Source organism: Arvicanthis niloticus, chromosome 1, assembly GCF_011762505.2.
Source record: "Arvicanthis niloticus isolate mArvNil1 chromosome 1, mArvNil1.pat.X, whole genome shotgun sequence".
NCBI lineage: Eukaryota > Metazoa > Chordata > Mammalia > Rodentia > Muridae > Arvicanthis > Arvicanthis niloticus.
The window spans coordinates 130,833,948-130,860,483 of NC_047658.1; the positions used below are offsets into that span (position 1 = coordinate 130,833,948).

General features: G+C 36.5%; 1 protein-coding gene across 2 annotated transcripts in view; it reads right to left on the reverse strand.

The window, feature by feature from the left end:
- Positions 1-1,092: 1,092 nt before the first annotated feature.
- The window catches only part of Smc5 (structural maintenance of chromosomes 5), a 59,406-nt gene continuing 33,962 nt past the window's right edge, over positions 1,093-26,536 (reverse strand). Inside the window, exons 12-25 of one of the 2 annotated variants that reach the window (XM_034502777.2) lie at positions 23,249-23,343; positions 21,182-21,314; positions 19,522-19,695; positions 19,259-19,428; positions 17,162-17,285; positions 16,610-16,732; positions 11,626-11,751; positions 8,988-9,032; positions 8,475-8,570; positions 7,913-8,017; positions 7,590-7,709; positions 4,316-4,495; positions 4,144-4,239; positions 1,093-3,115 (exon numbers count right to left, since the gene is read on the reverse strand). In XM_034502777.2, the coding sequence (XP_034358668.1) occupies positions 2,972-3,115; positions 4,144-4,239; positions 4,316-4,495; positions 7,590-7,709; positions 7,913-8,017; positions 8,475-8,570; positions 8,988-9,032; positions 11,626-11,751; positions 16,610-16,732; positions 17,162-17,285; positions 19,259-19,428; positions 19,522-19,695; positions 21,182-21,314; positions 23,249-23,343 (1,731 nt within the window). In that variant the 3' untranslated portion in view covers positions 1,093-2,971. The remainder of the gene's footprint in view (positions 3,116-4,143; positions 4,240-4,315; positions 4,496-7,589; positions 7,710-7,912; positions 8,018-8,474; positions 8,571-8,987; positions 9,033-11,625; positions 11,752-16,609; positions 16,733-17,161; positions 17,286-19,258; positions 19,429-19,521; positions 19,696-21,181; positions 21,315-23,248; positions 23,344-26,536) is intronic. The other variant, XM_034502785.2, reaches the window with a different exon arrangement.

Consider the following 26,536-nt stretch of genomic DNA (forward strand, 5'->3'; position numbering starts at 1 on the left):
CTGTACCCTGTGAACAATTAACACTAATAACAGAAAAACCTTTATGTTAATTTTGCTTTGAATTCTGACATAGTAATTCATAGCTCAAAAGATTTAAAGTAAGGAAAAATGTAAAGATTGATAAAGTACCAACTATGATGCTAGGTTCCCTCACAAGCCTGATTCTCATCTAAAAATTGTGAATTAGATATGTCCTCACCTTGCTAGTGTGGAAGCAGCTGAATAATTTATCAAGTGTATGCAAGCGGTAAAGTATGTCTGATTCAAGATACATTTTAAAAGGTTGCTTTAAATAATAAGTCAATGTAAGAAATGGTACAATAACTTGGTGACTGAGCTTGGTTTTAGAAAAGTCAGTTTCAACAAAAAACAGTTATACTTGCCTTCTAGCATGGCTTCTTTGGATGCTTTCAAACTTTTCCAATGTTTACTGCTATTATATTCTAACTCCACTGCAAATGGACAAAAGACTAAGTTTTTATCTTTGGAACACAAATAGGCTGTTAAGCACTGCATCATAAATAGTAAACACTAGAACGACATTGATTTTTTTTGTAATCCTGAAAATAAAAATGACTTAAGAAAATTTCAAGTATTAAAATATTCTCATCTTAAATAACCTATACCAATGGAAAAATACATATTTATTACCAACAAACTAGCATTTACAACATAGTTTTAATCAATTACATTTACACAAACAAGAATGAAGTGATGCCCCTCATGTGCTATAGGCTTATGTTCAAGGCTATTGGAAAGCAGCAAGAAATCTCTTTTTGGGACTGGAGAGATGGCTCAGATGTTAAGTGTACTGGCTGTTCTTCCATAGGACCCAGTTTCTATGCCCAGCACCCATACAGTGGCTCACAACTATCTTTCACTCCACTCCTAGGAGATCTGAAGCTCTCTTCCAGCCTTATGTACCAGGCATACAGACAGACATACATGCAGGCAAAACAACTATTCACATAAATAAATCTTACAAAAACCAAAACTTTTTTTTTTTTTTTGAAAATAAGAAACCTTTTTAATAGAGACTGACCTTAGGCAAATCAATGTAAACATTTAGTCATTAAAAATATTTGTAACCAGCAGGTTTTAAATATTTTATTTATCAAATCAGGCTTTTACTTGGAATTTTTACAATTTGAATGTAATTTAAAAAATCAACAGTTGTAGAAAATGACATTATACTATGTTTGACTATTTTTAATATGATAAATGATACATAATTTATCCTTCACAGCCCAAAGTTCAATCTAAAACCAAACATCAATTTTGCTCTCTGAAAGCTTATAAGCATAATATGGAATTATTTTTGGCATATGTAAACTGAAACGGAATTGCTGATGTGAGTTTTAAGTATGTTTTGTTTTTTTTCACATTGATATGATAAAACCAAACTACATCAAGCACATATCAGTGAAGATGTTATATCAAAAATCCAAGCAACAACACAAATGTTTAGTAATACCCTTCACTAATATGCTACCAAGTTTTTAATTTTTTTGACTTGTTCATGCTGATAAAAATGTTATTAAAATATCTTTATACTACATATATGAGACTTAGATTAAGAGGGAGGAGTTCTTTTACAAGTTTTAAAAAGAAATACAACTTCTAAAAGAAAAAATGTCTAAGTGAGAGGACATAAACTCATGTTCCATTATTTTTTAACTTAATAAGAATGTAAATTTCATTGGCTATTACAATAATATACAAAGCCCAAATTTTAGTTTATTCAGAATAGCAAGTCAAAAAAATAATTTTGTCAGTACCATCAAAGATATGGTTCAGTCCACTATTCAAAGACATTTCTATTTTCTTTCAAGATTTAGTTTTTAAAAGAACAGAATATTAATTAGCATTCTCAGAGAAAAATAAATGGTTTTCAATGAATATTTTTAAGCTGAAAGAAAACATTTAGATGAGATTTTTTTAAAATACTGGGGACTTACAAATTCTAAAAACATTATGATTTGAAACCAATCAATTCTTTGCCTACACTCTTTACATACCACTGAGAAATTTCAAATACAAATTGTAAAAACTCGTATATGAAATTTTAAGAAAAATCTTACTAAAAGTAATTATAAAAATGCTTTTTAGAAATTTAAGATGTAAAATACATTTGACTTTAAATTAAACAAACAAACAAACAAACATAAAAACTCCACCATGACACTTACACTTTAACTACTGTCACCTGATTTCATTCTGCCAATGTTTGGGCCACATTCTGTATCATCTTTACCTTGTGACCTCTCAAAGTCCTCCTGTCATTTTGAAGCCCCATGTGTATATGTTTTCCCAATTCTTTGAAATAACAATAAAAGTTGCCTAAAACATATTTTTTATGAAAATAAGGGAACTTTTTAAAAAACACAATTAACAAATCTTCTGTAAATCAATATCTATTAAGCAGACATTCCCATACTAGTTTTAAAAAACTAACTGTAATACTGGAAGAAAAGTGGGACTTCTAATTCTGAGTTGCCTTTAATCTTTTCAAAGTCAGAATGTTCTGCAATCAGCACTCAGTGCTGGTGTAGTTAGTAAATGCTCTGTGAAAGAAATGCCATTCTGCCATACCTGGGATTTGCAACAGGAACTAGCTCTCTCAGTTACGACACATGAAACCACTCACACTCATGACCTTCCTGCCTCCCCCTCCTAAATGCTGAGCTAGACGTGTGCCACCACACCTGAGGGGCTGCACAAAGCTTCACACAGCAATCTTGTGCTCAGAGGACTAATGAGACAAGGTCCACCAAAACTGAAGACTTAGTTTTCACTAGAAAATGTTCCAGAGTCACTGTGGTCTCCACTTCATCAACCTATTTGTTTTTAAAAGCAGGTTTCCAAAAATAACCAATCTTTCTCTTTCAATCAATCTGCTAACTTTTATTCACTTGAGCGACACGTATAAACAGTTAAAGGAAAAAACCTCAGAAGGCCCCTCCCTTTCCTTTCACTGAGAAGGTTGAGTGAAGGTAATCCTTCGCCGACGCCTTTGAAAAGCCTTTAAATTCCATCGGTTTGGTTCCAGCATATGAGGACCATTGTAGACAAACAATACTGTCATCTTTTCAGAATAAGGAAGATTTTGTAGAAGCTGCAAGGATTGAAACAAATTTCCATATAATTAATATATATAATGAGAAACAAAGCTTTTCAGCCTTATATATGTTCAAATTCATCAACCTGATAAATAGTCAAATTCATCAGACTATGATAAGCATATCTGAAGCCCAGCCTGATAACTGACCTGAAATATCCAGTTGCCTGGAAATCCTCTCTATTCACAAGTCAACTCGGACTATATACTTCCTAGGCACTCTGTGGAAGAGTGTGCACTGAAAACACTTCTCAAACTTCTATGGCTATGCACTGTGCTGTGACAGACTGGTAGTTTGAAACATGTGAGGGAGGTTTGGTTTCTAAACCAAGGAGTTTGGTGGGAAATAGAATAGGGGAAGATCTGAATAGCCCACAGAGCTCATAAAAGATGATTAAGCTAAAAAAAAAAATGTACATTTAGATGGACTCTCCAATGAGTTACTTATGTTTAGTTGAAAAAGGGAAAAAAGCATGATTACTAATAAAAACAAATTTAAATATATTTACTTACCCACAGCACTATATTTAACAAAAGGAAAATTGCCATTTCAACAGTTCTAGATTATGGAAAATTCTCTATGAAGATTATGATGCTGTTGTAAAAGCTGATCTGTCAGTACAAGACACTGGGTACTTAGGGCCAGGTTAGTGGCAGTGGGCAGTCAGGACAGGAGCAGTATGTGGCTCCGGAGTCCTGGGGCTTGCACTCCCAGTAGTCTCAGCAAAAAAGAGCTTTTCAAGAAGGGCAATGAGTATCAGAAGCAAGAACGAAGTCTAAGTTCTGGAACATTATGATGTGCTTCCTCTACCAGTTCCTTAGATGACAGATGACATTTCCAATTATGTATGCCATTCAACTTGCCCCTCCTATGAATGTAAACATTACCATTATCTGTTAGCTTCACTTTTAAGAATTTTCCTGCACATATTTACATCTCAGCCCCAATCTGCTCCAAAGCTAAGATGGGGGGGGGGGGGGCGCGCATTTAAGTGCATGACTCCTGCGAGTGTATCATTCCTCACCTTTGGCGTGATGAAGAAGTACTGGGATGTGTTCTCTTTGCAGGCAGTGTTCACAACCATTTCAAATACTCTCCGCTCATTAATTGGGTCCATACCCTAAAAACATAAAAGCAATAATTGTTACATTTGTATCTATTAGAGGATGCGGTTCCCCCCAATAGAATCACTGTACCTGATTAATTTCATCAACTACTCTGAATGGACATCTGTTAAGCTCCTGAAGTGCCATCAAGTATAGCATGGTAGAAACACTTCTTTCACCTCCACTTTGATGATGTGGAGTTAATTCATGCAGCTGAGTACTACTGCGGAATTTTACTCTAATCCGGATTCCATATTTATCATAATCTTCCTGTAAAATATAAAAAGTTGAAAAATGAGTGTTTTCACTGGTAATTTCACTCAATATTTAAAAATATATCAAATATATCAATCATAAAAGTAAATATAAACAATTACTCCCTAAAAAATTTAATAGTTCCCAAGTGCCTACATTGGTACACAGACACAAAAATGTAAATTTTAATATAAAAAAGAGATTGTATTTGGTGTTCTATGACTTTTGTCAACTCTGAGACCACTCTAAGGTTTATTTACTCCTCTTATCCATTCCAGGTCATTCAGATTCAAATTTACCTTAAGAGCGAAGTATCTAACAGGTAAAAGTTAGCTAGTTAAATGATCTAAGATAGGTGTCTAATGAAGAGAGACACAGTACAAGAAACAGGTAATTCAATAGTCATAGTTCTAAAACATATAAAGAAAATAGGTAAAATTAATTGCATATTTTATTTAATTTTTACATTTTTCATATTAAATCTTTGAGGTTAAATGTATGTAGCATGTATTCATAGCAGAAGCCTAAGAGCAGCAAAAAGTGTTTTATTTATTCACTATTTTAACTTGGGTATCATCACTTAATTATAAAGAAGGTGTGGCAATTACTTATGGATGAAACAGAATGTCAGTGGAATGGGCCAGTTCATGGATGTCACTTCAACAGTGATTCCAGTCACATTCTTTGTAAGAATGTCACTACCCCTAAGTGATGCCATTTATAACTGATGTGGTGTCTCCATATTCCAGAGGAAGAACTGTGTATCAACTCTCACACTAAGTGGCTGAATCTTACCACCCTCTCCTTTAGATTCATATCCCATAGCTACTATTGCTGCTGGCAATCCTTTTCCTTGAGTCATTTCTGGAAGTATGCTGCCCCCACTGGTTACAGTTTTGGCTGCCTTATTTTCAACAATACTTTGTCAAACAGCACAAGATGCTTTCTCAAGGTTTGTCCTGCAAAGTGTGGACTCTGCTCTTGCTCTGCTACTGTAAGGAGACCCTGTGTTCCAGTTCCCACACATAAGAACGCAAGAGCTTCCTTTATGAACCACAAACTGCTTCACACATAAATACAAAAGGACTCAGGTAATGCCTTAAACATTTTAGAAACAGTACTTTTAATCTGTTCACCTTCCCTTGGACTCCCCTACCCCAAGTAAACAAATGACATTACTGTAATAATTTGTAATGGTTTTAATTTCTAAGTTACTTTTAAACCATATTTCTTCATTGTCATTGATGGTCCTTTTTACTGCTCCTTCTGGTCTAGCTTTTTCCATCTCACTGAAGGCTCTGGTTAAAGAAGCCAGTCCTGGACCCACTACTGAGGAGGCCAGAACAGAAAGGGGACAAAAGGAAAAGCTGAAAAGAGGGAAGTTCCGGAAGAACACACTGAAAGGGAAGAGAAGTTGTTCTAGAGTAGTGCACTGAAAAGAGATTACTGAGAACAAGATTGAGGAGGAGCTCCATGCAAAAGATAGAATTATAATGGATGGGGTTTTTGTGACACAGGCCTCACCTAGTCTCTTTAACCACATTTATACCCCACACAGTCAAGCTACTGATAAACATCCAATTGTTACTTTGGGCAGGATGATGTTGCCAGCAATGAAACTTATCTAAGAGTTTAGGCTCTGTCTAGGATGAGATAAGGAGTCTGATTTTTGCCACTTGATAGCAATGTGACCTTCAGTAGTAAGTTTCAGTTTGTCTTTTAAGTAGGATAGACTTAAGTTCCTGCTTCATAGGATAGTTATAAGAGATTAAACAGCTGGGGGTAGGGTAGGGTGGGGTGGGGTGGGGTGATGAACACCTTTAATCCCAGCACTTGGGAGACAGAGGCAGGTGGATTTTCATGAGTTTGAAGCCAGTCTGGTCTACAGAGTGAGTTCTAGGACACAGAGAAATTCTTGTTTCAAAAAACCAAACCCAAACCCAAACCAAAAAGATGATCTGAAGAGATTAAACAAGATAAACTTAGGAAAGGAAGCATATCAGAAATATCCATACATTTTTTAGTCGTAAGGCAAGGTCTATGTGGTAAACAGTTATGGAAGGGTTCAAAACCTCAAACCTAGGACTTATAATAAAATGGCACTTCATAGGTATGCTTCATATGTAGCAGACAGGAGCCTCTGAGGCAAACCCTTCAAAGGACAAAATGGTGCTATTTTGTTTTATATGTAAAAGAATGAAAACTTGAACATTTGCTAAAATCTAAAATTTTAAAGATATTAAAATATTCTTAATAACTTGACTGTTATTTAAAAGAAATTTCACCTTGCAAACATTTGACACATACAAATGAGAATAAATGACCTTAGTATACCAGCAAAAACTTTTAACTAAGATCAAAAGATTTTGTCACCTACACTCCTACCCTATTGATTCCGTTTTCCTAATTATTTTCAAAGAGATCCAGTCATTCCTTCTTCCTTCCCTTACTCGCTTATAGTGCTGGGAACTGAACCCAGGCTCATGTAGCTAAGCATACATCATCATTTCATTACATCTCCAGCCCTGCTTTACATAATTTTTCTTAATGAAAAATTTGCTTTATTCAAAATAGCAGTGCATAAAGCTGTAGTTCAAAGAATTAGCATATTACCTATTATCTTCTAAATTTGTGATAAATAAGAAACTAAGAAAACTGAGCATGGAAGCAAAGTAGAAAGAGGCAAGATCATCAGGGGAGTTCAATGCCATCTTTGCATACACTACAAGTTCAAAAACTTAGAAAATACCCATAACACAAAAAACAAACTCAACCTCATTGATATAAACTATACTTCAGTTGTGTTTGCTCTTAAGTTGAGCAGTGGTACACATATAAACCACCGCACTCAGTCAACACAGCTGCATAACTATCCCCTCATACTGGCTGAAACACAGCAAGGCATTAGCCACTTGAATAAACACCACCCCACTCCCAAACCAAGCAAATCTAACACCAGAAACCCATACACAGGCGGTCTCTTTCCTCCTTTTCATAATTTTTCAGTAAGCAAAATTTTCATGTATAATTCCAAAGTAAATAAATTTACATGTACCCCTTGTACATAATTAAAATTACTGGTCATAAAATACATCTCAAATGCAATTACCTCGTTTTCTGTATGAAGATCAACTTCACCAGCACACTGCATGGAACTAAAAAAGTTGCTGAATTTCTCATTGATTTTTTCTACTAACTCCTTTAAGGGGTTCAGCCACCTTTCTTTCACCTACAAGTAAGAGATAAAACAAAACCACAAACTGAAAGCAGTATTATCCATTTTGATATAAAACTTTACACAAAACAAATTTTATAGCAGAGTCAATCTGGTTATAAAAATACTTTTTGTCTCAGGAGCATAAAATTTATTTTGTATAATTTGTATGCTCATCCCACTAATGGTAAACACATAAGAGAAAGGATAATAATTACCTGTGAAATGTTTTCCCTGTATTCATCTAGTTCAACTTTCTTCTCTTTTAGTTCTTCAGTTAACTGCTGTATTTCTATTTCTCTTTTTGTGTACTCCTCAACCACCTGGTCGAAAAAAAAAATTCTTTAAGAAAAATTTATTGAAGGATAAAAGTATATAAAAATTTGCATTAATTAAACTACTAGCTAAAAATGCCACTGTGTTGCACTATTTATACACAATTTACGTTACTGAATATTGAAAGTGTAACTTTTTAATCCTTGAAAAAAAAATACACACTGCTGTACTTCAAGTTGACTCAACTATTCTTTTTATAAAGTAAAGGCACAGAACACTGTGTTCCTTAGGAAGAGTATTTAAAATTCTAATAGATTCAGAATCTGGCATTTAAGGCATTGTTCCTGCTGTCTAGCTTATTATTACCCAGAGCTCCAGTACAGTGTGGGAGGCAAGTACTGGAAAGAACTTTGTGTGTGCACATAGGCATGTACATATGCATGTGTGCACTGAGGAAGATAACAGTGTAAGACGTGCAGGATGGAAACAGAGAAAGAGGCATACCGAAGGATTCAGTCCTGTAAAGCAGGAAGCTCTTGATCTTTCTTCCGTTAGTAATGCATCAATTTCATCCAACGTGTTTGGGAGATCTTGAAAAGCCTAAAGAGGAAAAAAAAATAATATCATTAAAAATGGAATAGTGAAAAGTTTTATTAGAACAGTTAAAAGAAAGTAATTTGCTACATATCTTCTATCTGATTAATAGCATGCTAGCACACAGCAATACAAAAGAATTTTAAAGAGGGCATTTTCCTTTTAAAAAGCTTACACTTTAAAAGAAAAGATGTATACATGTTGGATAGTACCTTACAGCAATGTATTGATGTTGAGTCTAAAATAAGCAGTACATATCACATTGGCTTTGGAATACAAAATAATGAAGTGTCAGTTCATGCTACATGAGAATTAAAAGAGTTCAAAGGCCTATAATTTATCTCTGGGTCTGAAAGCAATGGCTAGGGAAAAGCAACGCAAAAAGGAGATAACAATTTGGAAAGAAGAATGAGTACTGCATACCATGGGGGGTGAGGAGCTGTGTCCATTTGGAATGGTGGGTACTTGCTGAATTGGTAGAATGGGTCCAGAATATGTGGGGCATTGAAAGAGAGCAAGAAGTTAGAGCTTTATACTGTACTTATGAAGACCTACAAAAGCATCCTTACAACTCAATCACTGAGACAGAATTTCATCAAGACTATCTTCTGAACCTATGCCACAGAAACTCACTAAGGTAGACACTTTCCTACAAGGAGAGGAATGCAGTACACTGTTTTGCCTAGCACAACCTGCAGAGCCCTTACAGTAAAAGGTATGCAATGAATCTGAAGCCTGAAAAAAGGTTCTGATGAGTTATATATATTAACTGGATAATCTTGATTTGTATCTTTTTTAAACCTTTGGAACTCAGTCCAATCTACAAAGGCCTCTAGGTATTTGTTATGTATGTGTGCTACATTCTTGACTTGTCTGTTGAGGTGTGAGCTTATGTTCCAACACTTACTTGGTATCTTCATTGGACTCTAACAGGCATACTAAGTTTATAATATTGTAATATAATTTCTACTCCATCCACCTTCCCCACCACTGTAAGCAAACCAATTTTTCATCCATCATTAGCTTGACAGTTTGCAGTTCTCTCTTAGCTCTGTCCTGTCTGTCACTAGAGTAAAGTTCCCTCCTCCCCATCCCTGTGTGCCACTGCATTAATCTCTTCCCTGATCAAGATTAGTAACCCTATGGGGGTTTAATTCACCCTATGGGGGTTTCCTTGCTTCCTTTCTTAAAGTTCTATTCTTCATAGAGCAGCAGGAGTATTCATCTACAAACTGATTTTAATAACCGTATTCTTGTGTTTAGAATCCTTCAGTGGATTCTATCATAAAAGAAAACAGAACCCAGGGTAAGGGATACAGATTAGTGGTGGAATACTTGCCTAATCTCTAAACACTAAAAGGGGGTGGGGGGGGACGGGACCCAAACTCCTTGTATATTCAGTAAGGTGATATTAATCCAAACTATGCCTTCTTCTCTGCTTGGAATTTAAATTTTTTTAAAATAGTGTTTCTTTGTTGTAGCCTTGGCTTTCCTAGAACAAACTATGTAGATCAGACTGGCCTCAAACTTGGAAATCTATCTCCCTCTGCCTCCCAAGTTCTGGGACTAAAGGCATGTACCACCACCACCAGGCTGGAATGTAATTTTAATCCCACCAAGGTTCCTTTTAACACATGGCAAATACATATGCATCTCAGAGGCTTTGTATGAGCTACTTCACTGCTTGGGGTACATCCCTACTTGACTGAATTCTTTTCTTCACCCAGGACTTATCTAAAATAGTAACATTTCAAATAAGCATTCCCTAAGTAGCTGCCCATCCTTGTGACGTTAGCCGTCACCTTTATTTTTCCTTATTTTCTCTTGCTGCCTGACCTGATTATCTATTTTGTGTTGCTTGGTCCATTCTCCAAACCAGAATTCAAGTTTCAGTGAGGAACACATGTACTACTTAATAACTGGTCACAGCAGCTAATATATTTTAACAGATATATTATTTCTTGATTTCATTCTTTCAAAAACAGTGTGATTTCTAGGGAGGCAGGGTTGAAACAGAGTTCAGTTCTATCTGTAGGCATTGAACTTGGGATCATCCTGCCTCCACCTCCCAAGTGCTAGTATTATAGACAACTGCCACCATGCCCAGCACACAAAAAAAAACCTATAACTTATAATTAATATATATATATGTATATATATCACCTTATTAAAGCAAACACATTTTAGATGCATTCTACAATCATCTTTAGAAACAAACCTCTCAATTAGTTTTATGAATTTCTGCTAAATTCTTACTCAAACCTATGTCCTGTGGTTTTCTGTGTCTAGTAGTATAAAACAAAGCCTTCCAGGGAATGATAACTCTAATCTATACTAGCCTTTTTCAATGCTTAGTGGACATTTCATCATCTATGAAAGTTGATACATTTAAGATTTTAAAAATACTACTATTTAAAATGCATTTGTAGCTATTTTGATATTACTTTGAGTAGGTATGTAGAAAAGGTTTCATTGTCAGATAAAGCCTAGGAACACAAGGGACAGAATGAATGGGGGAGTGTGAACTGAAAGGTAGCATTGCTTAGTTGGGCTCTGACATACCAGCATATAACTGAAAGAAGGTATCATCTCTGAAGATTTAGCACCTGAAAACCCCTAATTAAAGACAGACTTCTTTAAAAAAAAAAAAAAAAAGAAAAGAAAAGAAACAACCACTTGCCTTTGTCTTTCTCAGTATTACCCTTGCTTACTGTTTGTCAAATACAAATTACTTACTAGTTTCCACAAAAGTTTTATACTCCAACAATCCCTCTCAATGATGGTTAAAAGGGAAAGACTTTAATTGTGAAAATAAACGTTATGTAGTCATTTTAAGATAATGGCCATACTTTAAAACTAAGCAAAGACTAGTGACTATTTCTGAGAGGAAGTAAGTTAGACAAAGTCACTTTGTATATCTGACCATGGGTATAAGAATGGGAAAGGCATGGTTTGAAGTACCACTTGTGTTTTCATGTCCTGTGACTATGCATAGGGTAGGACATCTCAAACTTAAGAATCCTGTAATGTCAAATGCAGCATTATTTATTTTTATACTTACTGTCTGAAATTCTTGGGGAACGGCTTCGTCTGCACTCAGGTTACATACTTGCCTAGCTCTCCTCATAAGTTCCTTGCACTTCTGTAATAATCTCTGTCTGTTGTCATCCAATTCAATGAACTGTTGCTGTAAAAAAAAACAGTAAGTATTTCAGAATGTTACTACTAAATCAGAGGCTTGTATAAAACAATCTCATATCCAATAAATTGTTAATTTTTGATTATGATAACCATGTCATTTGAACCATGACTTTTTATTTAAAAAATGCATTAGCCTTTTATTATGAAGGTAAAAATTTAAATTAAATTTTAATATCAGAGCCAGTACTTCTCTAATATATAAGAACTCTAAAGTTTACTGTTTTGCAAATGTTTAATTTTAATGAAACATTATCATACACAGGTTTTACATAAGAAAACATAGCGTCCAAATATAAATTTAAAAATTACTTTTAATAACTTATATGAGTGCTTCTCACCTAAGTTTTTTCTTCTTTCCCTACTCCCTGTCCCCACCCCATTTTGGGGAGGTAGGGCTGTAGAAGCAGGGTCGTATGTTGACCAGGCTGGCTTCAAACTTGTTACTTTGCAAGAGTGACCTTGAACTCCTGATCTTCCTGCTTCCCAAGTAAGGGGATTACAGTCACATAGCCCTATGCCTACACCTTTTATCTTTTATTTCCCACAACACTACACAGTAACAGGATGAAAAGGGGGATGGAGAGATGGCTCACAACTGCCTATAACAACAGGTCTAGGGGATCCTCTGGGCTCCATGTGCATATACCCATATATTTAAAAAGGCAAAGTTATTTATTTATTCATTCATTCACTTACTTATTTATTGACATTTTATTTATGTTTTTCAAGACAGAATTTCTCTGTGTAGCCTTAACTGTCCCAGAACTAGCTCTGTAGACGAGGCTACCCACGAACTCAAAGATCTGCTTACCTCTGACCCCCTCCCTGAGTGCTGGAATTATAGGTGTGTGCCATCACCACTAGGCCAGATAAAATTATTTTTAAAAAACCATTCAAGTTCATTTAGAGATTATAACAACTTCCACATTCATGCCTGCCTGTAAGAAACCCTACTCACTGTGTTGTGAGATCATGTCTTGTAGTAACATCAGAAACATGTAAAGTCTCACCAACATGACTGCCCAAACGTGAGTTAAAGCCCATGGAGCCTCAGCCCTGCACAAAACCCACAGGTAACTGAGTAAAGCTGGGAGTAGAAAAGGTGGTTCTCCCTAGAGAAGAGAACAAAAATTGCTTCTCCGGTGTCAAATGGTCAGCCCCACAAACATACATACAAGTAATATATGTATGTACTCAATAGGTTATATTTGGAAACACATACACTGGATTTATGTATGTGGGTGTGTATGTAAAAATACATGTACACATTCAGTAACAACTGATGAAAAAAAAAAAAAAAAAGAAACCATGAAGCTGAACTACTCATAGCTAAAGATGTTACAGGCTCCAGAGGAGAAACTACTACTATCATTCTTCTAAACCAACGTAATTTCTAACTGTATTCTAGAGCAGCTGTTATCCTTCATCAAAAATGATTCTTTTTGCAGCAGCTACAGGCTTCTGCAATTTGTTAAACTGTAGAGTAAGTGAATCAGGAATGCACAGACTAATTAGCACATCTATGACACAACCCTTATACCTCAGCTTCTGAAGATGGGAGTGGAAATATTTTTAGAACCAGAAGACTGGGATGCTTACTCTGAGGTATGAGATTCGAGAAGGATGCTATAGCCACAAAATCTCAAAAATATAACTGACTCTATAAAACATGCATAAGGAGCATACCAGTGGATAGGAAAAATGCACAAGGCTCCACACCTAGATGAAGGCAATCACCTGAGCAATGGCTGCTGAAGGGCAAGACCTTATAGGTTTTCCAAGTGGTCAGTCTTAAATTCATATACATATGAACATCACTAAATGTACTCAGTAGGTTGTATATACACACAGACCACACACAAAAAACATGCATATGTGTGGGTGTGTATATATGTATTTAATATATAATTATAAAAAAATGAAGTGATGAAGTTGAAAGGAAATTGGGGAATGCTAAAGAAGTTGGAAAGGGAGTACAGTCTATACACTGTATTCATGCATAAAATTGTAAAAATTTCATTCAAAAATAACAAAAGATATGGGGAGAGAGGAAATAGCCAAAGACAGTTTAAGAAAGGAGCCCCAATCACTTTAAGCGACAATTCTTGTTGATCCTTGTTAGCGAAACACAGAGAAAAAAAGAAATATATATTTATAGAAGAGTAATCAAAAGGCTTTATTTGGATTCCTGATCTTAAATAGTTAATTGAATATAGAGAATAATGAATCTATTTGGCACAAAAGAACGGCAAAATTTATAAAATATCTTCAATTAGTAGTTCAGAAAAAATTACCTTAAGTATGTATCTTGAAGAAACAATTATTACCTTTTTTTTTTCTGAAATTCTTTCTCTGGAAAGTTGAATTGTCTTAAAAGTTGTACAGAAATAGCTTGACTAATATTAAAGAAGAAAAAACTTTTCCTGGAAGGCCCTCTTGTGGAAGAAGAATGCTGTACATTTTCCTTTATTTGGGGATCCCAGATCTAAATGCTTAGATTTGAAATGTCTTATTGGTTAAGAGCACTTGCCACTCTTTAAGGGCAACTAACCTGGATTGTTCCCAGTACCCACGCAAAGGCTCACAGGCACCTGTAACTCCAGGTGCACAGACCCGATCAGTCCATCTACAACACAACCCTTATACCTAAGGCTCAGAAGATGAAGTAGAGGCTGGAAAGATGGCTCAGCAGTCAAGAGCACTGACTGCCCATGAGTTCAATTCCCAGCAACCACATGGTGGCTCACAACCATCTGTAATGGGATCCGATGCTCTCTTCTGGTGTGTCTGAAGACAGCTACAGTGTACACACACACACACACACACACACACACACACACACACACGAAGATGAAGTGGGAATAGAGGATCTCATGCCCTCTGAGGCACAACAATGCACATCTATCCATCCAGGCACTCATATATATACACAAAATATTTTTTTTTCTCAACACCCACAATTTAAAAAAAAAATGTGATAAATGAACAATAAACTCTCTCTAGAATTACTCAAAATTAACTGGGTTTTTTAAATCTCTAAGCTAATATGATTGTCTTCAGAGAATCACTTTAAATCTGTTTACTTAGACATTCTAGTAACTTTGACTTACTGCCCCATCATCTATGGCCACTTAAGAGGCTTCACTTAGGTTGAGATTGTGTTTTGCTTGCTTGCTTGCTTGCTTGCTTGCTTTCTTTCTTTCTTTCTTTCTCTTTTTTTTTTTTTTTTTTTGGTTTTTCGAGACAGGTTTCTCTGTATAGCCTTTGGCTGTCCTGGAACTCACTCGGTAGACCAGGCTGGCCTCGAACTCAGAAATCCGCCTGCCTCTGCCTCCCAAGTGCTGGGATTAAAGGCGTGCGCCACCACTGCCCGGCAGAGTTTGAGATTCTTAAGTCTAGACTATGAAAGCATTATCAGACTGCTGATATCTAGTCCACTATTTGTAGGATTTCTTTGTCTCTCTTGGTTTCAGCTTTTTTCTTATTGAACTGCTGAGTTTTCCACAATTAACAGGACCTCATCTCTTTAGAGAAGCAATCCTGTTGGCAGTTTGTTTTGAAGTTCCTACTGACTTATGACAAATTGTATTCTGGAATTCTCAGGTGGAAATGATGAAAATGATTAGCTTTGAAAATCAATACCAAAAGATTATTTTTTATTCAAGAATTCCTTGGCTCACACCTGAGTTTATTTTAAGGGGAGAAGTCAGAATTTACTGGGTGAAGAAGTAGTCAGTGGGCAATGCCAGAAAGACCGATCTTATGATTAGAAAGTTTTGAATCATATAACATCACCACAACTCGCCAAACTTAAGACAGGAGGTCTGGATACTGGTGCAGCACAGGCTAATGGTGCAACCATGCGCTAATGGTGTAATAGAAACTCAGTAGAATCCGGGCAGCTTGGTGGAGCGTCCTGGCTGGTAAGCACAAAGAATCATTAGGAGAGGGACATACAATTCCTCATGAAAAGAGTACAGAGACGCTCTCAGATATTGTTCTGTGTGTCTCTTTATGAAAAGTCAGTGTTGTTCACAGGTCTGTGCTTTTTCAGTAAACTACTGACCATGAAGGGGCCATGGGAAACCAGGATTTTGTAGAAGATGGTCAGTACAGATGGCCTAGGATCCTTGAACTTGAAAAAGCCAGTATATTAAGAAAGCACAGTCTACTGGGATATTCCTTATAAATTGTTCAATTTTGTACTAACTATATGTGGTTAACATCAAAACAGGACTTTAAGACATCAATAGAGATTTCTCTAAATTTAGTTTTGTTACTGCACAGGTCTCCCATGGATGTTTAGAATAGCAAGTGTTCTATTCTTGAGAAAGTAATTTAGAGATTAAAATACTAAGTAACAATAAAAAAAGAATAAAAAATAACTGTCACCATCACCTTGACACTACATCTTTAGAATTAAGTTTGTGTAGTATTTCATATTTCTTTCCCCTGCACAATTTTATCATTAACTGTGAAATAGTAAAGTTAAGGTTAAACTGTAGTGATTATTCTTAGATCCTTCATGCATTGCTTCCTCATTAACAAACTACGTTTCCTTTTATTAATAATGATTATTACTGTGTCTGAGAGCACACATGTGGACACACTAACTCTGTGTACTTAGCTTTCTCCTACCTTTTCCCGGGTTTGTGAGATTAAACTTTGGTCACTGCCATATTGTGGGAAGTGATTTTCTTCAATGAGCTACCTTGATGGCCTCTAAATTTGAAATTACAAAGTTCACAACAACTGGACACTGAAAATAATAGTATGTGGTGTATAATTTTAAACTGGTTTGAGGTTGGAGCCTAAAATAAAAAAAGAAGAGAAAAATATCTTACTTCTGTAACACGCAGCTGGGAAGATGATGCCATGTAATCTGCTTCTAGTTTGTTCTTCTCAGAGATCACTGTAGTATTTTGAAGAATCAAATCAACTTTTTGAATATGCAAAGAAGTACAAATCTAGAAACAAACAACCCGTAAGATTTTGGTTTTTATGTTGTCTAAATTGCCTAAGTTTTACAACCATGAAAAAGTCATAGTTCTTTTTTTCAAAACAAAATTATGAATCATGAAAAATTAACATCTTCCTGTGATTGAGATCTCCACCAAATGGTTAATATAAAACTACTTTAAAAAGTTACTTCCTAAATATTTAGGTCATTTGAAAGAAAATAATTTAACCTAATGAGTTAACTTTTATAATTCTCTGTAAGCATCAAAACCTAAACAAGCTGAAACTGATTATAAAAATCTCTTGCTTATATCACCAAACCAGGAAAACACTTTAAAGTGATTATTTCTCATAAAGTCCTCCAAATATTACTAAATTTTTAGTACTTAGCAAGTGTTTTTTTAAAAAAATGTCAAAAATTAAGAAAAATATCTTACCTTTACAAGGCCTGTTAATTCAGTAACAAGTTTTGCTTTCTGAACATTTATTTCTTTTATTTTGGTACTTGCTTTTCGTTCTTCCTCTTCTAGATTGCAAGTATCCTGTTCCATCAGCCTTATACTGTATGACAGACACATATAAGGATGGAGAGATCAGAGCTAAACAAAGGACCAAGTCCAAAGCCTTAGGTCCCTTGAAATTTTCTGGGTTATATAGTAATAATGGTAATCAGAAGTATAAATACTAGTTCCTAGATTAAGCACCTCTTAATACAATCAAACAAGATCAAAATATATTGTGGAACTATATAACCAGCAAAGTCTAGTGTCAGTAATGGTGCTGATGCAGAATATGGAGTCAGAAAGGAAGTCTGAATTTCCCCATTGTTATTCATCAAGAAGTAGAACTGGGCAAGTTACACCTTGGAGCTTTAGGTTCTTCATCTGTGCCCTGCAGATGACAAAACTTCCTCCATCTGAACTTGTAAGAAAAAACACACAAAACAGAATAATACCTGGCCCAGAAACTGTTTGTTAACATAGGTTGATTGTTCATAAAATACAATCCTTTAAGCAGCTACAACTGACCCATAAGTAAAGATAACAAAAGAAAACTCAACACAAGGTTTGGGAGTGGAGCTCAGCTGGTGGAGTGCTTGCTTACTAATACGCACAGAGACTTGGCTTCAGTCCCTACAGCAGCACTGATCAGGAGTGGAGGTACATAATTCAGCACTTGGGAGGTAGAGGCAGGAAAATCACAAGTTTAAGGTAACTCAGCTACACAAGTGTGAGGCCAGCCTCACATGGGCTACATGAGCTACACCCCACACCCCCACGAATTATCATTAAAATAATTTTAAAGATTAAGAAACAAAGGTTTGAAACGTTAAGTAATCACCTAGGATTATAGATATTAAGTGGTAGGATAAGTTTAATACCAAAGTCCATGGTCTTTCCACTAAACCATGGTGGTTCCGAGGAGACAGAGAGGGTAGAAGTAGTAGTCACTAATAAGAACCACAAGTACAGCGGGTGTTGTCCAAGGAAGAGTCGCTGGAGAGGAAATCAAGATTCTGAATAATTATGAAAGCCAGTCTCAGGAAACACAAGGTGCAGCCTGGCAAAAATCAGCCAACCTACCCACCCACTCACCCCAAACTTTTGAAACAGTATTCTGGATGAACTGATTGGAGGATTGAACCATCACTGCAGGTCATCACCACAAAGTGAATAACGGTAGAAATAAAAATAACAGGCTGGTATAGACAAAAATTCATTTTCTTCTAAAAATCATTAATAAGAAAGTCTTAAACTTCAACAAGGAAGTCACAGGAGTCACACAGTAAAGTTTACATGGTTTGTCAACAATTGAAGATAGGATTAAAGTGAAGGGTTGAAACTGATGAACAAGGTTAAAAATTGAGAAAGAGAGTGCAAGAAAGAAGTTATTTGCTTTAAAAAAGGTTAAAAACAAAACTGTGAGTCCACTAGTGCTCCTCACATGCATGTGTATTGAGACTTACTTACCACTTGGGATTAGATAGCCTATGAGGAAGCTCTTCCCCAGTGAAAACTGACCCCCCTCTCTCAACAGCCACCGACTGCTTGTAGCTCTGTATTTGCAGTTACAGCCTTGTGAAATGTCCCCAGTCTACGCTGTCATGTTTACCAGCTCAAAATATCCTCAACACTGGAACAGTATGTAGCACTTTTATCTTAGAGGCAACCAGTAGTTTTCTAACTGGACGTAAAGCCTGCTCAATAGGAGGTATTTTCTGGTATTACAAAGCTAGACAATTACTCATGGCTGGAAGTCACAGACCTTAGGAAAGAACCTACAACTGTCATTTTCCTATATGAATATAATTTCTAACTGCAGTCTAAACACAGAGATATTGAGTAGGTCAAAGGACTGGAAAGAACACTTTAGCCTGACCTTTGCCCTATGTACCACAACTGAAATTTGAACATTGATATTAAAACTTCAGAAATTCCTAGAAATTGCTGCTGACGTTCCACAACTGAACTAGTAGACACTCATGCCATGTGGTTTTGACTACATGATACCTTGACTACATGACTACATGATACCTTGCCAGCTTGGAGCTGATTTTCTGTTCCAACTGTCTTTTTTTTGTTTTTCTTTCAAGAAGCTCCTTCTTCTTCAGCCTTAGCTCATTGTCTTTGAGCTCAAGCCGCCTGTTTGTATCACGCAAGATCACCAATCCTGAGTCCACTGCTTCCAGTTTTCTATTAATTTCCTATGGAATATTCAAAAGTGTTAACAAAACCTTTTAAAGTTCTAAAGTCTTAAAACACCAGTTGATATTTTAGTTTAAATCAAGTGAACAAACCTTTAGCTGTTCTTCCAGGTGTCTTCTTTGCTCTAGATCCACAGTAACAGTAAGGAACTGGGCTACTTTCAGGGATGTATTACTAGAAATAACTTTATTTGAATAGAAAGAAGTTTTTAACACATACTTTTCTTCTGCTGTATAAATTTGTTTTAATCGAGTTTCTTGTATTACCTGTAATGTAAATCAGGAATTCATAAACATCTAATAAAAACTGTAATATATGCTTTAAAAGACTAAAGAATTAAGAACAAAAACCAGGAGAATTCTCGTAGAGCAATATACCCGACTTAATACAACCTATCTAACATCTCTAAAATGTGGTTAATGTATCTTAGATATCTATTTTGGAAAGACATCCTTTCAGAGTGATGAGAAAGCTAACTAAGCAGTGAAAATGGCCGCTTTCACTTCACACTGACATCTCTCCCAAGGACCTGTAGTTTTTCCTAAGAGACACTATGCCCAGTGCCCAGTGCTGAACTACCTTATCTCAGCTAAATGGTTTATGCATCCCCCCCCCTTTCACTGCATTGTTCAAAGGTACATAATCTCAGACTTACTGTTTCCATGTTTATAATACTAGATAAAAATACTTTTCATGGAGTTCAAAGAGTTTTATTTTGACCTTTGTTGTTTAATCATTTTTCTTCACTTAAACAAGAGTTTCACAAATCAAAACATTCTAAGCACCATAATGTCATTAGATCTGACTGTCTACTATCAATAAGCTGTTGTGATTCCCATCCCAACCCCCAGTCTCTGAAGCTTCACAATCAATACTATTAAGGCTTGTTTTACCAGAGAAATTTCTAGTCTAAATTAAGAGATAAGATACTTTAAGTATAATGAATAAATAGAGTAGAAGCCGGCATCCTAAATCTTGAGTAATTTGAAATAAAAGAATTCTCATGAAAATAAGTTTTAACTGGGACTTCAACTGACACAAAATAGTGAGGGAAGGCATTCCTAGAAAAAAGGACATTTCAAATTAAGGAAGCCAACAGACAATGGAACCAAAAGAGTTTCAGAAACCAAACAAACAACCAGCCCAAGCTGGGTTTGTGTTGCACAAGTGTAACCCCAGCATTTGAGAGGCTGGGTAAGAAGATGAAAGGAACTCAAGGCCAGGCTCAGCTATATAGTAAGTTCAAGGAAGCCTGAAAACATAATGCTCTGTCTCATAAAACAAAAACAAAACAACAAAACCCTCACACATCCCCCTGCTGCCACCCCTCCCCCCAAAAAAGGTGGTACTAAGAGAGATTTGGACTGTCCCTGCTAGCAAAACAGCTTTTAAAAAAGCTGAAAAAAAAGATGAAACATGATCATTTGTGTATGGAGAGTCTTCAATAAAAGCTTTAAGAAGGTGAAAGCTTACCAGAATAGACCTATATCCCAGCCTATTCTACGTTCCCAGAATATTCTACGTTCACTTGAAAGAGAATCTAGGATGCCATACTTTTATCAAGCAAGGCAGAATCATCTAAGAGCATCCACGCATTACAGATTTTAGCTTTATTCAATTCCTCTAAAAATACAAGTATTTATTAACTTGTTCTAAGTAACTTTGTCTCACTTCTGTTATAAAATATTAGTTAATAGTCACAGTTTTATGGCATATCAAGACTTAAAATGTAGAGAGTTTCTATATTCTTACCCGTTCAATTCTTTCTCGGGTTCTTTCAGTTCCCACAGGAACTTCATGAATATGATACTGACAGCAAAGGTAACTCATCACAGGATCAGGTGCATCAAATAACTCTCGAAGGTAGGAAAAAAATCCATACTGTCTGAAAAGAAAAGGGCTGATTCAGTTTTTCTTTTAAAAATATTATCTTAAAAACCTGAATATTGAGTTGAAGAGATGGTTCAGCGATGAAATAATTGCCTTGTAAGTACAACAAAAACATGTAGTGCAGGGTTCAAACCCCACAACTCATACAAAACTTCAGGTAAGGTGGCACTGCCTTATAATCCCAATTGGGAGATGGACAGTGGATCACTGGAGCCTCAAGCAACACAGTACCCTACTTGGTAAATCCCAGGAAACTTTTTCCTTCCACCACAACACTAACACACCAAAAAAAGAGTCTGAGGATGGAAAGTTTCAGAAATGACACCTGAGGCTGTTTTCCACATGTATACACATGTGCAATCATGGACATACAACCTGATTATTGACAAGCAGTAAGTAAAATATATAGTGTGGTGATTTGAGTAAGAATGGCTCCCATATGCTCATGTTTGACTACTTGGTCCCCAGTTGGTTGAACTGTTTAGGAAGGATTAGGAGGAATAGCCTTGATGGAGGAGGTATCATTGGCGGTGCGTTCTGAGGTTTAAAATGTCCACACCAGGCCCAGTTTCTCTCTGTCCTGTGCCAATGAACCAGATGTAAACTTTCAGCTACTGCTCCAGTCCACGTCTCCCTGCTATGTGTCATACTCCCCACCATGATGATCATGGATTTATTAATCCTCTGAAAGTGAAAACAAGCCTCTAATTAAACCCTTTCTTTTATAAGTTGCTTTTGTCATGGTATCTCTTCAAAGCAATAGAAAAGTAACTAAGCTGGAGAGATGGCTCAGCGGTTAATAGCACTGACTACTCTTCCAGAGGTCCTGAGTTCAATTCTCAGCAACCACATGGTGGCTCACAACCATCTGTAACAGAATCCAATGCCATCTTCTAGTGTGTCTGAAGACAGCGACAGTGTACTCACTTACATAAAATAAATAAATCTTTGCCAGGCAGTGGTGGCACACGACTTTAATCCCAGCACCTGGGAGACATAGGCAGGTGGCTTTCTGAGTTCGAGGCCAGCTAGAGCTATACAGAGAAATCCTATCTCGAAAAACCAAAAAAGAAAGAAAGAAAAGAAAAGAAAAGAAAAGAAAAGAAAAGAAAAGAAAAGAAAGGAAAAGAAAGGAAAAGAAAGGAAAAGAAAAGTAACTAAAGCTGTGGGCAGTGGAACATACCTTTAACCTTTAATCTCAGCACTGGGAAAGCAGAGGCAAGTGGATCTCTGTAAGCTCAAGACCAGTGTGGTCTACATATTGAGTTCCAGGACAGATAGAGCTATAGAGTAGGACCCTGTCTCAAAACAACAACCCCCCCTCAAAAAAAAAAAAAAAAAAAAAAAAAGAAACAAAGAAGAAAGAAAGGTGACTAAGACACACATTTTAGCAATGATAGAAGAAAAGGACTTTTTACATTAAAAAAAAAAAATCAGTGGTACTATTTTCTTCCTTGCTGTTAAGCTTAAGCTTTTTATAAACTTTTTTTATTTTTACAAATTATCTTTTGTTGTTCCTTTTATTATTTTTGTATTAAGAATGCCTAGTTAAATCCAAAGACCAGATATTTACACATTAATTGTATAAAACTGCATTTCTTTATATTTAGCCCTTTACAGAAATTATTTTGGCTGTAGAAAACAATTCCTTACTTCCTATTTTTAATAGCTAACCTATCCCTTTTACCTTTAGTAAAAGATGTCTTTAAGTAATCCAATACTGTTCCACAACGTGAAAGATCACCCTTATGAAACATGAACATGCTATTTGACACACTCCTAAGCTTCAACCTTTCCCCATTTTAGATTTAAGCAGAACTCCTAAGACAGACAATACAGCTTATAACAAACATATTATGTGAAGAAGAATATAAAGTTGCTTAAGATTATTCAGTATTCAAATTAGTTCCAATAATACTTTCAACTTACTTTAACTCATTCAGAGATCTTGAAGGTGCTTTGTCTGCATATGAAATCTTGGGAGCAATAACAGCATTTACTCTTAACTTCTTATTGTCACGAACCTGAACAGAGAAAAAAGACAATATTAATTACCATGTGTTCAACTGAAAATAACTTTTTTTTTGAAATTGTTTTCTTAAAGCTTTTACTTTGGGACATCATAGAATTGCTAGGGTGATCAGAAATTTAAACAATGGATTATCTTTTAGGTACTGAATTTTCAGATGAAATAGGATGTCTGAATTGGCTTCCAAATATATATATGGCAAAGCTATACTTTCATATTAATACTTTATTATCTTGTATGGGGTTTACCTATCTGCAAATAATAATTATAAACACTAAGCAAAATTTTAAACAATCATTTTAAAGTAATTGGACAACAAATTTGAGGGATAGAACTGAGTAAGATCTGAGCTAATGTGACTTGTGACCTGAGAACATCCCCTTAACTAGTAGGAAAGATACAGGAATGAAATTTTAGGTAGAAAGATGTAGTCTGTGGCTTGAAAAAAAATCAGAGGATGGCATTTGGAATGATTAAAATAGCTATGTAAATGAAAGGGTAATTCTCAGCAGGATGCTGTCAAGTGAGAAGTTTTAGAATTCTTAAACCTGTTTCAACCTTTGGCTGATTATTCAACTATAAATACATGGAAAAATTCCAGTGAACAATGAGAAAGTAACAGTAGCCTTGGGGTTGGGAGTAGGACACTGAATGGAAGAGGCTAATGAGATGGCTCAGTATATAAAGTGCCTGCCATGAGCTCATAACCCTAACATCCACATAAAAGCTGGGTAGAGCAGCATGTATCTCTATAACCAAAGCACTGGGTAGGTACAGACACAGGAGAATCTCTAGAACTTATTAGCTAGAGAGCCTAGCCAATCAGTCCACTACATGTTAAGTAAGAGACCTTGTTACAAAAATTAATGTGGCTGGAGAGAGGAAGACACCAATAGTTCAGAGTTCTCTCAGCCCTCATCAGAGACGCTGCTTCCTGCAGTAGACGGTAAATAACAAAGAAACTCACACCAGGATAATGTGCACAGTCTTGAAGCACTTACCCCAAAGTTTTTTATTAAAAACCCCTCCCTGCCTCAAGGCTCAGAGAGGTACACAGAAAAGAGATGGAAGGATTTTAAGAGCCAGAGGTGATGAATGACTCCATGGAAACAATGTCTTCCAGACACAACAGAATTGATACATATATGAACTCAGAGGCGGTGTCAGCTCAAACCAATCAAAATGTCAGCACACAACAGGGGAAATAGACATAAAGTTCCACCCCTAACCAATAAGCTATTTGCAATTGATACTTGCTAGGAAATGATAAATCAGTTTTCTCCAATAGAGTATCACTGGGTATGGTATAACAATCACACTTCAGGGTAGGCCCCATGCTTAATAGCTGGCCAACATAAAATAGACTCACAGTTGTGTGTGGTGAGCATTATGTACTCTGTTTGTTTCTGGCATTTTTTGTTGTTGGGGGCCGCCTTTTAGCAGAAAGCGGCTATCAGCTTTGCAGCCATCTTGAGCCATATACCCTGACATGAGACTTGGATTACAATAGCCTACAACAGCTGAGCACACTCCGATAATCTTGGTTTAGATACCTTGGGTGTGTGAGATTAAAGATGTGTGAGATTAAAGGTGTATAACTTAAGAGTGTGACTTAGAAGTGTAGAGATCAGATTTAGAGACAAGACCTAAGGGCATGATTAAAGGTGTGACCAAAAGGCATGGCTTAGAAGTGAGACATAAAAAAGGCAGAGGCAGACAGAAGAGAGATGAGAGAATCAGACTCTTTAGATATACTCTTTAGGGAGACTCTTTAGAGAGTACAGCTAGACTTGGGACTTGGACTAGGAAGAGATACTGAAGAATAAACGGGATTGAATCACACTCTGTCTGGTCTCCATTCTTCGAGTCCGTCCTCACTCTCTCTCTTGCTGAACCCCGACCCTCAGACCGGAGCGGCAGTTTAGGATGGGATACAGTGGCCGCCAAAGGCGGGGCAGTCCGGGCCTCAACATTTTGCTCGTGCCACGACATTTTGGTTTTTTTTTTGGCTTATTGGTTTATTTCTTCTATTTTATCCCTGTATGCTTCGCCCCCTTTGTTTGGTAAAAGAGAACAGGAAGTTGGATGGAGAGAATTTGGGAGGAACTGGGGACAGTAAAAATATCATTAAAATATATTATATAATTTTTTAATTAAAAAAAAATTACTCACAAACTTAACTTTGAGATCTACTAGAAATAAGAGCTGGAGGGGCCCAGTGATGCATGCTGTACTGCCAACTTAGGGAGATGCCAAAGCAAGACTATCTTAGGAGTTCAAGGCCTGCCTAAATTCACAGCAAGAACTACTGCAAAAACAAAACACCCCCTCATTGAATCTTAATATATGAACAATTCAATGTGAGTTTTAGAAATCCATTCTGAATAGCTAAAGGCCATGTGGTGGTTTGAGTAAGACTGGCCCCTATAGCCAGGCAGTGGTGGTGCACGCCTTTAATCCCAGCACTTGGGAGGTTGAGGCAGTCGATTTCTGAGTTCAAGGCCAACCTGGTCTACAGAGTGAGTTTCAGGACAGCCACAACTATACAGAGAAACCCTGTCTCAAAAAAACAAAAAGGACTGGTCCCTATAGGCTCATATATTTGAATGCTTAGGGGCTGGCATTATAGGGTATGGACTTGTTGGAGAAGCATGTCACTGAGGGTGGGCTTTGCGGTTTCAAATGTTCAAGGCAGGCCCAATGCCACTCTCTTTCTGCTGCCTGCTGATCCAGACTTAGAACACTCAGCTACCACAACTGCCCGTGTGCTACTGTGCCTCCTGCAATGATGATAATGGACTACACTTCTGAAATACAGGCCAGCCCAATTAAATGTTGTCCTTTAAGAGAGTTGCTGAGGTCATGGTCTCTCTTCACAGCAACAGGGACTTAAAGAGACCATAAATAAACATTTAACAAAAGATAAGACATTCACTGGGCTGGGAAGGGTGTTTAAGGGGTAAAATGTAGGCACAAGAACCTAATTCTAATCCCCAGAGAACAAATAAAAGGAAAGGGGAATAGGGCTGGACACTTGTAATTCCAACGCTGGGGAGGTGGCGACAGGCAGGCCTTTCAGACTTTGTCTACCCTAACTGGTGAGTTCTTGGTGAGTAAGAAACTTGGTCCCCAAAAAACAAAACAAAACAAAACAAAACAAAACAAAACAAAACAAAAACCCACCCCCA